The sequence below is a fragment of the Neovison vison genome, chromosome 1 (assembly GCF_020171115.1).
Source record: "Neovison vison isolate M4711 chromosome 1, ASM_NN_V1, whole genome shotgun sequence".
Classification (NCBI taxonomy): Eukaryota; Metazoa; Chordata; class Mammalia; order Carnivora; family Mustelidae; genus Neogale; species Neogale vison.
Genome location: NC_058091.1, coordinates 196,700,625 through 196,714,923, shown reverse-complemented (window position 1 = coordinate 196,714,923; position 14,299 = coordinate 196,700,625). Strand labels below are relative to the sequence as shown.

The 14,299-nt window shown below is 44.4% G+C and overlaps 1 protein-coding gene and 1 long non-coding RNA gene across 10 annotated transcripts in view; one reads left to right on the top strand and one right to left on the bottom strand.

The window, feature by feature from the left end:
- Positions 1-1,372: 1,372 nt before the first annotated feature.
- On the bottom strand, positions 1,373-3,602 carry LOC122917382. The gene is made up of 3 exons (XR_006386387.1): positions 3,178-3,602; positions 2,580-2,637; positions 1,373-1,532 (listed from the first exon to the last, which is right to left on the bottom strand). It is a non-coding gene; the product is annotated as an uncharacterized LOC122917382 (long non-coding RNA).
- A 19-nt stretch (positions 3,603-3,621) lies between these two features.
- The window catches only part of CAST (calpastatin), a 114,065-nt gene continuing 103,387 nt past the window's right edge, over positions 3,622-14,299 (top strand). For 3 of the 9 annotated variants that reach the window (XM_044265188.1, XM_044265172.1, XM_044265116.1), the window contains exon 1: positions 3,625-3,821. In XM_044265188.1, the coding sequence (XP_044121123.1) occupies positions 3,747-3,821 (75 nt within the window). In that variant the 5' untranslated portion in view covers positions 3,625-3,746. Of the gene's footprint in view, positions 3,822-4,373; positions 4,523-14,299 lie in introns of those variants that run through there. The other 6 variants (XM_044265180.1, XM_044265136.1, XM_044265143.1 and 3 more) reach the window with 5 other exon arrangements.

Sequence of the window (14,299 nt, the reverse complement as noted above, 5' to 3'; positions counted from 1 at the left end):
TTGTCATGGATGTGATAAGCTACCTGAATTCCTGTCAGGAGGAAGAGTCCTCATTCCAGCTCCTGGGAGTGCCACCAGCAGATAGTCCTCATCTCTCAGCCCCCTTTGGGGGTTGCCCCAGCTTAAGGGAGGCAGCTCTCTCCCCCAAGTCATGCTCCCTTCACCCTCAGCCATACCCATGGACTAGTGATGCAGGCTCCTAAGGCCTCAGCCCTCTCTCCCCAGACTCCACCTGCTCCAAAGGGCACCCTGCATTGGTCATTCCCTTCAGGGTTATGGGGGGCTTCTTCTGGCTCTGCATCCCACTCGACTTCTCCCTTGACCCATCCTTCTTTCCCTCCCACACGGGTTGATCCCATGAGTCCTCCAGAATAAATCCCTGAAAAGGGGATATGATCCCACTCCTCTTGGGTCCATGTGGACAAGAAACAGGAAGTTCTGTCATGCTGAAGAACAGGGCCTGAAGGTATTTTGTAGGTGGTTCACTATCAGCAGGCATGAGATAGTAAAGGATGAGAAGTAAACCCTGCGGGCCTAGTTAGAGGTATGTGGGTGACTGAAGTTCTTGTTTGGTAACCGTGAAAACTAAAAAATACTTCATCTGCTGTTTGGTCTCTTTCCTCTCTTTCTCCTCTGTCCCTCCATCTTTCCATCTCCATTCTTTCTCCCGCCTGCCACCCCACTGGCCACCTGCGCGCCAGCCTAGTGTGATCTGAAAAGCAAGGTGTCTTACTTAGTCCACTCAGGCTGCTGTAACCAAATACCACAGGCTGGAGAGCTTAGACAACGGAAATATTTTTCTAGCAGTTCTGGAGGCTGGAAGTCTGTGATCAGGGTGCCAGTATCGTTCAGCGAGGGCTCTCTTCCCAGCTGCAGACTTCTGCTTGTATCCTCACATGGCAGAAGGGGCGAGGAAGCAATCTTGGGGCAACTTTTCTAAGGGCACTGATCTCCCTGAGAGCCCCACCGTCATGAATTAATCACCTCCCAATGCCCCCACCTCCTGATACCACCACATTGGGCGTTAGGATTCTAATATGGGAATGTGGGGGGCACAAAACTTCAGAAGCTCCTCCACCCTTGGCCTCTGGTACCTATGTCTTTACTAGCTTCCTTCTGCCCCACTGTAGCTCCTTCTCAGTTTCCCGCTGGTTTTTTCTAGAGACTCCATCCTGTCTTTCTTTTTCTTGTTTTACGTGCTTCCTGATAAGAAGTGATGAGGTCCTGCACAACTACAGGATTAGTGGAGATGAAGAGCAGGTACCAAGTGGAGGATACATGAGAGAGGTTTCAACTCCATCAAGTCAAGCATGAGGGCAGGAAGGAGCCCTGGAGCTCTCCTCCTCCCCAGACAGCCCACCCCATGGTCAGAGTGAGAAGTCCCTCAAGATCCTGTAGTGCTCTAGGCATACCTCGGCCAGCCCTTACCCTTATCCCATGGTCATGTGATGGGGAATTTGTCTGTCTTTCTTCCTAAATTGTGAGGTCCCCAGCACCTCCGTGGAGCCTGACACATTGCAGTCATCCTGTTACTGAGTAAATAAAAGAATAAAGTACTTAAAATGTGTGCAAATAAAAATATAGTAAAAATTGCTATATATATTTCAAATGATCTTCCCTAAGATGCTCAACTGCTGGTCGTGGTTATCAAAGTTCAAATGCCTCACTGACCTCAAGAGAAAGTGAAAACACCACCCTCTTCTTCAACTTCCTTGTAATTCTTCTGGACTCATAGTCATCAACGCATAGTTCAGCCCATAATTGTTCTGCTTAAGTGACTTCCAACCCTTCAGCAAAGCCTGAAGGCTAATGTCATGATCTCTTACAGATTTTGATATCAATTATATCACCTAGCACAGTAGCTCTCAGTAAACAGTAAGTGGGCAAATGGATTGATTACTCCTAAACTTGGACCAGCAGCTAAAGCCACACCCGTAGGCTCTTTTGCATTTCCTGAATGGCCCCACCCTTTCTACTTCTGTCCGTATCCCACCAGACAGCCTGCCCACTCAAGCCTCCTCTCCCTTCCTAAATACACCCAAACCCAGACAACCCCTAAGTCCCAAAACACAATGTGTACTTACTAATACCTAACCATCTTTCATTGTCACCCAAACGATCATAAAACTGTCTGGTTTAAGTTCAATTTTAAATACTCCATTAGAAGAAATTTTCATCAACAAATCATTCTTCTTCCAGACTTAGAATAAAGCAGTCAGGGTTCTAAAACCTGAACCTAGGGTCTGTAGGCTCTGAAGTAAGGAAATGTTTCTGGTTCCTTGGCCTAGAGATGGAGCTGCCTATCCTCTGGTCCCTGCAGCTTGTGTGTGTGTTTAAATTACTGTAGGTGTTTGGTCGCAATCATAATGTCATTTTTTCAGGCTTATGACATATTTTCCCCAATTATGAATGTAATTCACACCACCAACCGATTTTTCTTGAGTGGACAATGACAGACTCTTTATCTAAGTTATTTCATTTTTCTGCATAAATTCTCACACTGTAGTCTGTTTGTTGGAAATACTAGTTACTTATATAATACTTAAAGCCTTTTAAGAGGAAATGCATTTAAATCTTACCTTGCTGGTAGCTCCATCAAGAATGCAGCTAGCCAGTAAAGGAAGTCAAAATCAAAAACTGAGAGGGGAGAGAGAAACAAGAATTCATCCCGCCAAGCTCAGTATATAGTATAACAAATCTTTTCCTACAATCTGCCTTTTTCTCTCTCAACTGTCTGAAACACAGCACTACAGAGAGCATCACCCCCAGGTCCAAAGTGTCAATCCTATCCCAGGGAAACAGGCTTTTCCAGGCAGGTCTGATCACAAACCCGCAAAACTGGAGGCCGACAGTCTCAGCAGATGAACATTTTCTACACAGGCCTGTTGTAGTTCACTTCCAAGTCCAAACCAGGAAGTGCTGTTTAAGATGAGTCAAAGACTAAAAACACTTTGGCCTCGGAAACAAAACCGACCAGGCTCCAGAAAGGCTATAAGGGTTTAAATTTGGGACTGTTCTTCCGTTTGAGTTGGAGCCTAAGGTTTCCTACCCATAAGACATTTTAAACTTTCAAAATCTCTACCCCCCCCAAAAAAAACCCAAAGTGAGATGACATAAAACATACACAGGCGAGCGTACACACCTACACAAACACACACACACACACCATGCACAGACCAATTTGTTTCTGTGATCCTCTTCCTTATCTAGACGGTCCAGGCTTGGGCCAGATTTGGGTTGGTAAATTCTCCTCCAAACTAAACCAGGCAGACGGCAGAAAAGGTATTTAATTCTCGAGATGTTTTAAGGAGAAGGGTCGAGGCGTAGCCCGGCCACGCCCTGGTCCCGCTTTCCCGTTGCACAACTGAACCTTATGTCCGGGCAAGTGGAAGGAGGAACCCTGAGACCTCCAGCCCCTCCTCCCCGCGACCACGGGTAGCCGCGGAGTCCGGGGAGGCGGGGAGGACCTGTGGGTGAAGACAACGGGGCCGAGGGTGTTAAGTTTTAGTCCCGGGAGCCCCGGACCGCTACAGCGGGGACAGCAGCCAGCAGCGGGCAGGAAGGGGAGGACCCGGCCAGGCAAGGGGGAGCCCCCGCGCGGGCTCGGGGCTGGGTCGGAAAAGCTGCCTCACGGGCGCGCCCTCCTGCCCCTCCGCTGCTTTCCTCCCTCCCAGAGCGCCCCGCCCGGGCGTCCCTTCTAGTGTCCGCTGCGCCCTCCCGGAGGCACCGTTTGCAGCGGCCTTGCGATGTCTCAGCCAGGCCAGAAGCCCGCTGCCTCCCCGCGGCCCCGGCGCGCTGCAGCGGCCCGCCATACCCAGGAGGTGAGTGTCGCTCCTCCCGGAGCCGCAGGGCTGAACCCTGGGAGGACCCTCTGCCCCGGAGCCGTGAACCACCTCCTCCGGCCGTAGCCTGCCTGGCCTCCCGGCCCGTGCGTCCCCGCCCGGGCCGGGGAAGGGCGCGGGGCTCGGTGCCCGACGCAGGGCAGGTGGCTGGAGGTGGCCGGGTGTTCCCCACCGCGGCCAAGTGAGCTGGGCGTGGCCCGAGCTCCACAGGGGGTAGCCCGCGTCGGGAAAAGTTAGGTGGTGAGAGGCGGGTGAAATAAGGACAGGGGTGCAAGGAGGGGGGGTGTTCATGCGGGACCCCCCAGAGTAGGTGGGGTAGTTTAACTGGACCACGGAACCCTCTCCTGGGTGTAAAATAAAGTTCAAGCTGCAGGGCGTGGCTGCCTGGAGCAATAAAACAGCTTCCCTAACTAACCTCGAGCCAAATCGGGCGGGGGCGGGGTCAGCCGACGGGGGCGGGGTCAGCCGACGGGGCGGGGCCTGCTTCAGACACCGCCCAGGTGCCCTGCCTCCGACGGCTTCAGGGCTTGCAGAGCTCAGAGCCCTCCCGCTCCAAGGCAGGCGCAGTGATAGCCCCGTGCCTATTGCTCCGCACCCCGCGTCCTCGCCGCGCCCTCTGCCGCGCGGCTCAGAACAAACCGGTTGTCGCCATGGCATTCGCAAGCTGGTGGTACAAGACGGTAAATAGGAGCGGTCGTGCTTGGGCAGGAACGGGAAGGGAATGTGTTTGAACCCTTTGCCTTTCCGGGAGTGAGGATGAAGAAGTATTGCCCGGGTTTTGGCTGGGAAGGGGTGGGGACCAGGTGCGACCTCCTCTCTGGACTGCGGTTAGGCTCTGGGAGAGGCCGAGACTCACCCTACTGTGGTATGCAGGCGCGCGCCCGGGCGTGCGAATCGATATGAGCCGATGCAGGAGGCTCTGCTCGGCTCACCAGTTGAATGGGGCAGGAATTGTTGCTGGAGGAATTCCGCCCCTGGATGCGGATTCACTCTGCTCGCAGAGAGCATAGATCTAGAGTTTTTAACTTGTAAGCAAAGCTCGAAACTTTTAGAGGAGATGTTCTCGGACATGCGTTTTCCAACATGAAGGAGGAGAGGCAGCCCCGAGGGGTGGCAAGGAGAAAACCCAAAGTCCGAGGAACAGAAGCAACTGAGATCAAGACCTTTGTTGAGAATGAGACACAGAGAGCAAGATCTGTTCTGTACTTTATTCCACAAAAAATACGCAAAAGGTGTGTTGATGGGTGAACATCAAAATAATTATTTCCCATTGATTGATGTGAGAATTTCAAAAACTTAGTTTAAGTACACCTCTTTCTCAGCATGTGGTATTGGGAAAAGCAAGGTTATTGTGATCCAGACACTCTTGAGAGAGAAACCTTATATTGGAATCAGTAAACTGTGTACACAGAAGAGAATAAGACGGTAGTTCTTTTTCTCAAAGGGGAATGAGTCAACCTTTCTGAACCTGTTTTCACATCTGTAAATGGGGGTGATATAGGCACCACATAAGGGTTTGTGAGGACTGATAAGATTCATGAATCAAAGTACCATACCCATATAACTTCTAATGATTGGAAATTTCGGTTTCCCTTTAGATATTTCATTGTAATTGTTTCTCATTACATTTCCTGGTCTTTTAAAATGTAGCGTCTTATTTATGTACTGAAAGCAAAAGTTTGCTTTGAGTCATTATTGTCCTAAGGTTCTTATCAAAAGCACCATATGAATTATCTGCAGATATGGATGGCAGTATTTCATAGTTAACATCAGACTTTTCAAATTTATGATTCTCTAAAGGAAATTATGTTGGAATGTTTGAAGTAGTTTAAATCAGTGCCTTTAACCCTGTTATTTTTTTTAAAAATTTTTAAAAGATTTTATTTATGTGAGAAAGAGAGAGAGTGTGAGTGTGAGTGGCGGGGGAGGGGTAAAGGAAGAGGGAGAAGCAGACACCCTGCTGAGAAGGGAGCCCTGTGCAGGCTCAGTCCCAGCACCCTGAAATCATAACCTGACGCAAAGGTAGGTTATGACTGACCGAGCCACCCAGGCACCCCTAACCCTGTTATGTTTAGGTGTGTAGTCTGTCATTTTGCTAAAATCTCTCGTAATTCAATTTGGGAACTACTATAAAATTTTTTGCCTCTTAGAATCAGCAAACTGTCTGTGATGAGCTTTGATTCTTCCCAAACCAGTGCCATCTGGAAGAAATGTTGTGAGAGTCACATATATACTTTAAAATTTCCTAGTAGCCACATTAACAAAAGCAAATACAGGTGAAATTAGTGCTAATAATACATTTTTTTGAACCTGCTATATTCCAAACATTATTTCATCATATAATCAAAGTACCACTGATATATTTTAGATCTTCTTTTTATATTAATTTTATATTAATTTTTATATTAATTTTTCAAAATCCAGTGTTTATTTTATACTTATAGTAATTCATACTTGCTACATTTCAAGTACTCAAAAGGCATGAATGGCTAAGGGCTATAGTATTGGACAATATAGCTCTAGACATGGCTTCCTAATCATTTTTGTTTGATAGTTATGAGGGGGTGATCAAAGACCATTTTGAGAATTAAATGAAAGCTACTGACCATTTTCCCTTAGCAAAATACACACACACAAATGCACAAAAGCTCACCCATAAATCCTCTAAAGGTCCACGGAGCCAATTTACAACACCGTATTTCACATATATAGAATATAAATTACAATATGCGATAATATGATATTATTAATATATGATATTAATATGATATATAGCATTATATACTCTATAATATAATTACATAGTGCTATTTACATATATTATATACTATTATATAATAATTAAATACTATATAAGTGTATGATTTATATATGTATTTTAATCATGTGTATCATATATCATATATGTATGTATGTGTATGTATATATATATTCTATATAGGTATATATTAATATATACATAAATATATATTAATTGTTGATATATCCTTCTGGCATATCCTATAATTAAAGTATCTGGTAAATCCTATAATTAAAATATCTTTATTAAGATTCTTTAAATACCGAAAAAGATTGTGAATGACCTAACTTTAAAAATCTAGGCAGAATAAGATAAAATAATTAAAAGATGTATTTATGAAGTTTGTTTAAGGGAGTGCTGCCTATAAAGCCAGTCAGTGAAACACATTTCAGTGTGTATTTTCACACTGAATACCATCAATATCATTGATCTCATCTTCCAAAGAATTATGTGGCTGTAGAAAAAGAAACCAACAGAACAACTTTAAAAAGCTAGATCTGAAAAAATTCCGACGAGCACTGTAATCACAATGAAGTGTGAAGGAGAGTCAGTGGTTGACATCAGGAATCACATTCCTGAGTCATAAGTAGACTTGATTAGGCCATGTTAATTAAAGATGTTTCTTAGTCTAATTAGAGCCATGAGCCCGGGGTGGCATGATCAAGGAGCACAGTCATTTGGGAGGCCCCATGGTCGTGGCCGGTCCGGGAAGAATGTCAGAAGCCTTCCATGGCAGGACAAACCACTTGGTTGCAGTGACTTTTAGGAGTAAGAAATGCAAATAACAGACTCTGAAAAATGTGCACAGGCTTTAGAGAGTCTGACGGAATAGAGGTCAGACACAACTTTGCCCTTTTGGTTGCTGTTTCGAAACTGGTTTGCTTCCCATTGCAGATAAGACTTTTAAATTGAGAGTATCATCTGAGGATGTTATCTTATCGGTTTTGGCACTTCCCAGAAAGTAAATTATATTCTACAAGCACTTTTTATAACAGTGATATAGCTTGCTGGGGTCGAAACGTGGGTGGCCTCTCGAGATTTTAAGGTGGGTGGGTAGGCATTTAGTTCCGAGCAGGTTGTCAGGTGTAATACAGGTCTTCTCTGAGCAGCCCTTCTTTATTCTATTCTTTTTCTTGAGATTTTTTTGTTCTATTCGTTTGTTTAAGTTTTGTGGTGGTAAAATATACACAGCATAAAATTTTCCATCTTAACTCTTTGTAAGTGTTAAGTGGAATTGAATACATTCACATTTTTTAAAGTGTTATTTGTTCAAATAATCTTAAATACACGCAATGTCGCATTCGAAGCCAGAGCCCGGAGTTGGAGAGTAACGCGCTCCTGCACCTGAACTGCAGCCATCACCAACATCTATCTCCGGAGCTCCACTTATCTTGCAAAACGAAAACTCTAAGGCCATTAAAAATAAATCTCCATTTGGCTTACGTATATCTGCTTCAATACATAGCACTGTGTTCAAGTATCTGTGTTGCTTTTTTTCTCATAGTCTTTTTTTTTTTTTTTAAGAATTTATTTATTTGTCAGAGAGAGAGAGAAAGCAGCAGGCAGAGGGAGAAGCAGGGTCCCCGCTGAGTAGGGAACCCCATGTGGGGCTTGATCCCAGGAACCTGGGACCATGACCCGAGGCGAAGGCAGAGGCCTTACTGCTAGAGCCACCCAAGCGCCCTGCTTTTTGTTTTTATTTTTTTTTCATATTCTATTGTAAAAATAAAAGTGTATCAGGTGTCTTTCAGTTAAGAAAGATGTGAAATAACTCCACCCAATAAACACTATTTATGTAAGTTGCCTTCTCATTTGGAGGAGGCATTTATCCCAGGGAGAAAGGGATCTATGGTTAGAGTCTCCTTAAAAAAGCATGGAATTCATTTTGACTGCTGAGAACTTACAGAACACAAAAAGGGTTTGATAAAGGCCAAGTATGGTCACAGGTAATTATTGTTCACCTGCTATGTGTCAGGTTCTGTAAAGAGTTCCATGGAGGGGCGCCTGGGTGGCTCTGTGGGTTAAGGCCTCTGCCTTCGACTTGGGTTGTGATCTCAGGGTCCTGGAATCGAGCCCCGCATCGGGCTCTCTGCTCGGCAGTGAGCCTGCTTCCTCCTCTCTCTGCCTGCCTCTCTGCCTGCTTGTGATCTCTCTCTCTCTTTCAAATAAATAAATAAAATCTTAAAAAAAAAATTTCCATGGGCATAGCAACTGTGCATTTCTCATAAATAAAAATCACAAGTGCATCCTAATGACTACTCCAAAAGCAACAAAGTAACTGTTGAAATTCTCATGGCATCTCTGATTTAGAGAAAATTCAAAAAGTCTTAATCCAGGTAAATCCCAGAAGCTGAAATTGGCAAAGAAGCAATCAATGCTACCTCTGAAAACTGGACAAAAGGAACATGCCCTTAACAGTGTCATCTTAGACTTATCCATGAGAATGTTCAAGTGTTAGGAAAAAGCATACGTAGGGTTTAGGAGAAACATTGGGATTTCAGAATTATTGGCCATGCAGTTAATCCTTAATATGTGTCGTTTATATGAAAATCCCAGAAAATTATCCTATAATTTTAGAATTTGATAACAAATGTTTTTAAAGATTTTTATTTATTTATTTGATAGACAGAGAGAGATCACAAGTAGGCAGAGAGGCAGGCAGAGAGAGAGGGGGAAGCAGGCTTCCCCCTGAGCAGAGAGCCCGATGTGGGGCTCAATCCCAGGACCCTGAGATCATGACCTGAGCTGAAGGCAGAGGCTTAAACCACTGAGCCACCCAGGCGCCCCGATAACAAATGTTTTTAGAGGAGCAGAATGATACCATGTATTAACAGGCCAGACCTTTTACTTATTTCTTATTCTTATATATATTCTTATATTTACTTATTACTTATATTCTTGAGTAATTATTCTCCATACAATACTTAGCACATGGTAGCTACTCACCCACTTTTTAAAAAATAAATCAGCTCTATTCTGCTCTATGAGTTAAGAGTTTTTAGTGTGAAAGCCAAGAGAAATGGCTAAGATACTGCCTTTAGGTGACTCTAGGGAGATACATATGCTTCAGATAAGAGGCTTCTAACTTTTTCAAAACTTTTTATCACAGAAGAGAGGTTAATATAATGAACTCTTCATATACCCATCATCTTTAATAATTATCCGCGTGGTAGTATTTTGCCACACAATATTATTTCTTCTTCTTCTTATTTAACTCCCAGCCCCACCAACATACCAGCACGTGCGCACGCGCGCACACACACACACACACACACACACATGCACGAGCGCACGGGCGTGCACACACATCTACACACACACCTCTGTGTTCCAAAGTATTTAATTTTGTGTTATGTTATTTATTTTCTTAATTTTTTTTACAAAGAGCGTGCACAAGAACTAGCCTGAGTGCAGAAAGAGGATGGGCGATGGGGGCAGAGGGGCAGAGGGAGAGGGAGAGAGAATTTTAAGCACGTTCCACATCCATCCTGGAGCCCCACGCAGGGCTGGCTCTCAAGACCCTGATATCATGAGATACAACCTGAGTTCAAATCAACGATTGGAGACTTAATCTACTGAACCACCCAGGCATGCCCTTGAAGTATTTTAAAAATGGGGAATTGCACATTTAAGGGTCATGCCTGTGACCAATTTGGATGGATTGTTTGGAAAAGAAATTCTGTATTCGCTGTGCACTTTGTTTCCTTAGGTGTAATATGGAAACGGGAGACAATATAATATACAACCATAAGAGATGAAGTACTAAACTCAAATTTATCAGATGAACCTGGTTGCTTTGTACCTAGAAAAAATAAGAAACTAAATTCTCTGCTCTAACATTTATAGTCTTAGAAAATGAAACCTTTAAACCTTTGCTTACATCTCTTATTCATTTTACTGTTTCATAATTCAGCACAATCTTGTTGATGCCAGAGAAAAACAAGGGAGTGGAATAACTTTTATTGTATTCTTAAAACGAACTAGGCAATGGGCCAGGCTCCTCATTAACATCAGCTCCTTTCAGAAATATGTCAGCCCCTGGGCTATGTACTATTAGCTTCATTTTACAAGTAGAAAACAGAAAGGTTAAATTATTTGTCCAAGGTCACATAGCCTTTCACATCCAAGCTTTTTCTGTCGCATCTGAGTTTGTCAGAGAATGAAATGCCGGGAAGTGGTTACCCAGGTAACAAGAGGATGGGAAGCCAACTGGGGAGGGTGAGGCAACCCAGAGATTAGAAATTTCAGGAAGCGGCTATCATTTCTGTGGAGAAAGGACTGGCAGAGAGCTGGATCTCCCTGTGGAAACTCCCAACTGCAGCTAGCCCTTCCTGCAGAAGACATTTCTATAGAGCCTTCCAGAGGCAAAAAGGAAGGGGAAAGGCTACCCTCTAACCACCTCCAGTCTCCTGTCTCTGTCTCCCAAGCCCAAGACCATCCATCCCAAATATCCCTGGTCCAGGGAGCACAGGGAGCAGGGCCCCAGGGCAAGGAATATACCGGAGGGTAGAAAGGCCCAGAGCTGCTCCAGGGAGATGGTTTTAAAGCAAAACCAACTTTACGTCTTGGTCCTTCTATTTGTTTGCTTGAACATTACTGTTTTAGCAAGCAGAATACACACAAGAATAATATTAAGGGATTTTGCTGGAAATATCAATTTATACGTTGTCTTTTAATTTTTCAAGCTGGGTTTTTTTTGGGGGGTGAAGGGGAGGGACCTCTTTCTTTTTTAATCTAGTTTACTGACCTGAACGGAGCAAAAGTACTTTTCAGGCAGTGTTTAGAGGTTTATAGAAATAACAGTCATTCAGTCAAGAAGTATTTGTCACTCCCCTACCACAGGGCCAGAAAAATAAGAAAATAGCTTGCCCTCTGGTTGGGAAGACAAAATATACATTTATTTTTTTTATTTTTTTTTAATTTTAAAAGATTTTATTTATTTATTTGTCAGAGAGAGAGCGAGCGAGAGCGAGCACAGGCAGACAGAGAGGCAGACAGAGTCAGAGGGAGAAGCAGGCTCCCTGCGGAGCAAGGAGCCCGATGTGGGACTCGATCCCAGGATGCTGGGATCATGACCTGAGCCGAAGGCAGCTGCCCAACCAACTGAGCCACCCAGGTGTCCCCAAAATATACATTTATGAAGGAATCAGTAAGCAAGTTTTGATTTGTTTGCTTAAGAAACTAAGAAAATCGAGACTAATGAGCAGATAGGAAGATACAATGTGCCATAAATAGGGCAAGGCTCAGAATTAGTCAGGAAATGCTGGTGTGAACACAGGGCAGCGTGCTCCTTTCTTGAGCAATCAAGAGTTTACCCAGGAGCCCCAGAGCCGCCCTAGCCTGCCTGACCAGGGGAATCTCCCTGTGGATGCCAACTCAGTGGGGTGGTTTGAAGAGCAGAGCCCTCTGCTTCCTGTCACCGAGCCCAGAGATCTCTCCAAACCAGTCGTCTCCAGTCCTGGCTGCATATTAGGATCAGCTGGGAAATCTTAGGAAAATACATCTATGCTCACGCCCAACTCTAGACAAACTTACACTCTGGAAATACAATGAGTATTTCCAAGGTTCCTGGGTGCTTTTGATCTACACTGAAGAATGAAACCCACTGCTAAGTGAGGGCTTTCTGACAGCTGTCACTGGACATGCAAATATTGATCTCTGTGGCCTTGCCTGCAAGTTGAAGAAGAAAAATTTTTGAGTTGTTTTCAAATAACCTTTACTGTTTTTTCAAACAATTTTATTAAAATATAATCCACAAACTATGAATTCACCCACCAAAACATACAGGTACAATTCAGTGTTTTTTAGTGTATTCACAGAGTGGTGCAAGCATCACTTCTGTTTAATTTTAGAATGTTTTTGTCATCCCCTAAAAGAGAACTCTGACTTTTTTTTTTTAAGAAGCAAAGGTATTTCAGAAGCACCCAGCATTTGTACTCTCTAAGTTGGGCTTGCACTTGTTGAAACTGTTTTTTTTTTCCTGTCTTCCATCTTTTATATATGTGTAGAAGTTTGCTTTTATTTTCTTCTGTGTTACGTATGCCCTTGTGCATGTGGGTAGTGGTGGGGAGGGTGTCCAGATGGCGCACTAGCACATGTCTTCCGCAGGGGGGCGCTCACAGGCTGCCGGTCCTATTGCTCCTGGCTCTTCTTGATCTCCACCCTCCCCCACCTCCCACCTGTTTGTGGGTTTGCTGTGGCAGAAGATTTTAAGCATATAAAAATCTTTCTCCTCCAATGAGGACAGAGGGTAGTTCTGCTTGCCAACCACACAGTGATCCACAGGGCTGAAAACAGTTTGGAATATTATTCCTTTTTGAGGGAAGACGGTGGAGTCCCTTGCCTGCTTTTTCCCTGCTTCTGAACTCCTGCCTCTTTCATCCTAACTGCACGCGTTGGCTGTCATCTGTAGCCTTATTCTCCACATGCAGTTTCTACTGCATTAGGGTTGGCATCCTGTGCTTCCAGTCTTTTCATCTCCAGCTAATTAATACAGGACTGAATTTACAACCAGGGCTGGTTTTGTTTGTTTGTTTTAAGATTTTATTTATTTATTTGAGAGAGAGACACACAGTGAGAGAAGGAACACAAGCAGGGGGAGTGGGAGAAGGAGAAGCAGGCTTCTGGCTGAGCAGGGAGCCAGTGGAGGGCTGGATCCCAGGATCCTGGGATCATGACCTGAGCCAAAGACAGATGCTTAAGGACTGAGCCACCCAGGCACCCCCAAACAGGGCTGTTCAATTCATTTTGTAAAGCAAACCAGTTTCAGAATCCATAGGTTCTGTTTTGGTTTGTAGTTTTCATTTTAGAGCACTGGATTGAGTCTTTCTTGATGTGAATCCCAAGATCTCTGCTAGCTTTTCACTAGGTCCAGAGTAGCCCAGTCTCTGGCCCATAGAATATAATCTGGATATGTGGTGTGATGGAGGAGTACCTCACTTTCAGATCCTCGATTTCTTTATCTGTAAACGAGGCGTCAGTATGTACCTCTGGAGCTGCTGTGGAGGGTGAAGGGGATCTCTTACGGGAAGTGGTTAGCACTAGGCTAGCACAGAGTAAGTAGAAGCTTGGGACATACTGGTTTCCTTTCCCTCATCGAAAAGTCCTCTGTGGGACATGGGGAGTTAGAGAGGAGAAGGGAGTTGGGGGAAATTGGAAGGGCAGGTGAACCATGAGAGACTGTGGACTCTGAAAAACGATCTGAGGGGTTTGAAGTTGCGGGGGGTGGGAGGTTGGGGTACCAGGTGGTGGGTATTAGAGAGGGCACGGCTTGCATGGAGCACTGGGTGTGGTGAAAAAATAATGAATACTGTTATGCTGAAAATAAATTTTAAAATATTAATTAAAAAAAAAAAAAGAAAAAGGAAAAGTCCTCTCTGGGCTTACCAGTTTTGTGGTTCTCTTTCTGGACCTAGCAGTGCTTTCCTTTCCATGCTTCTCTCCCCTCTCCCCACCCCACCCACTGAGCGTGGTAGTGGACACAGTCTTCTCTCTTGCCTCTTGCAGCATGTTTCCTAAACTGGATGGAATCTGACAGTAATCATTCCCAAATATTTCATTGCATCAGCTCAGTCATGTAGAAAGTGTGTAATTATGCCACGAGTTCAATAATGAGGCATTTGGTATTAACTATACTCAAATTTTAAAAAGATGATAA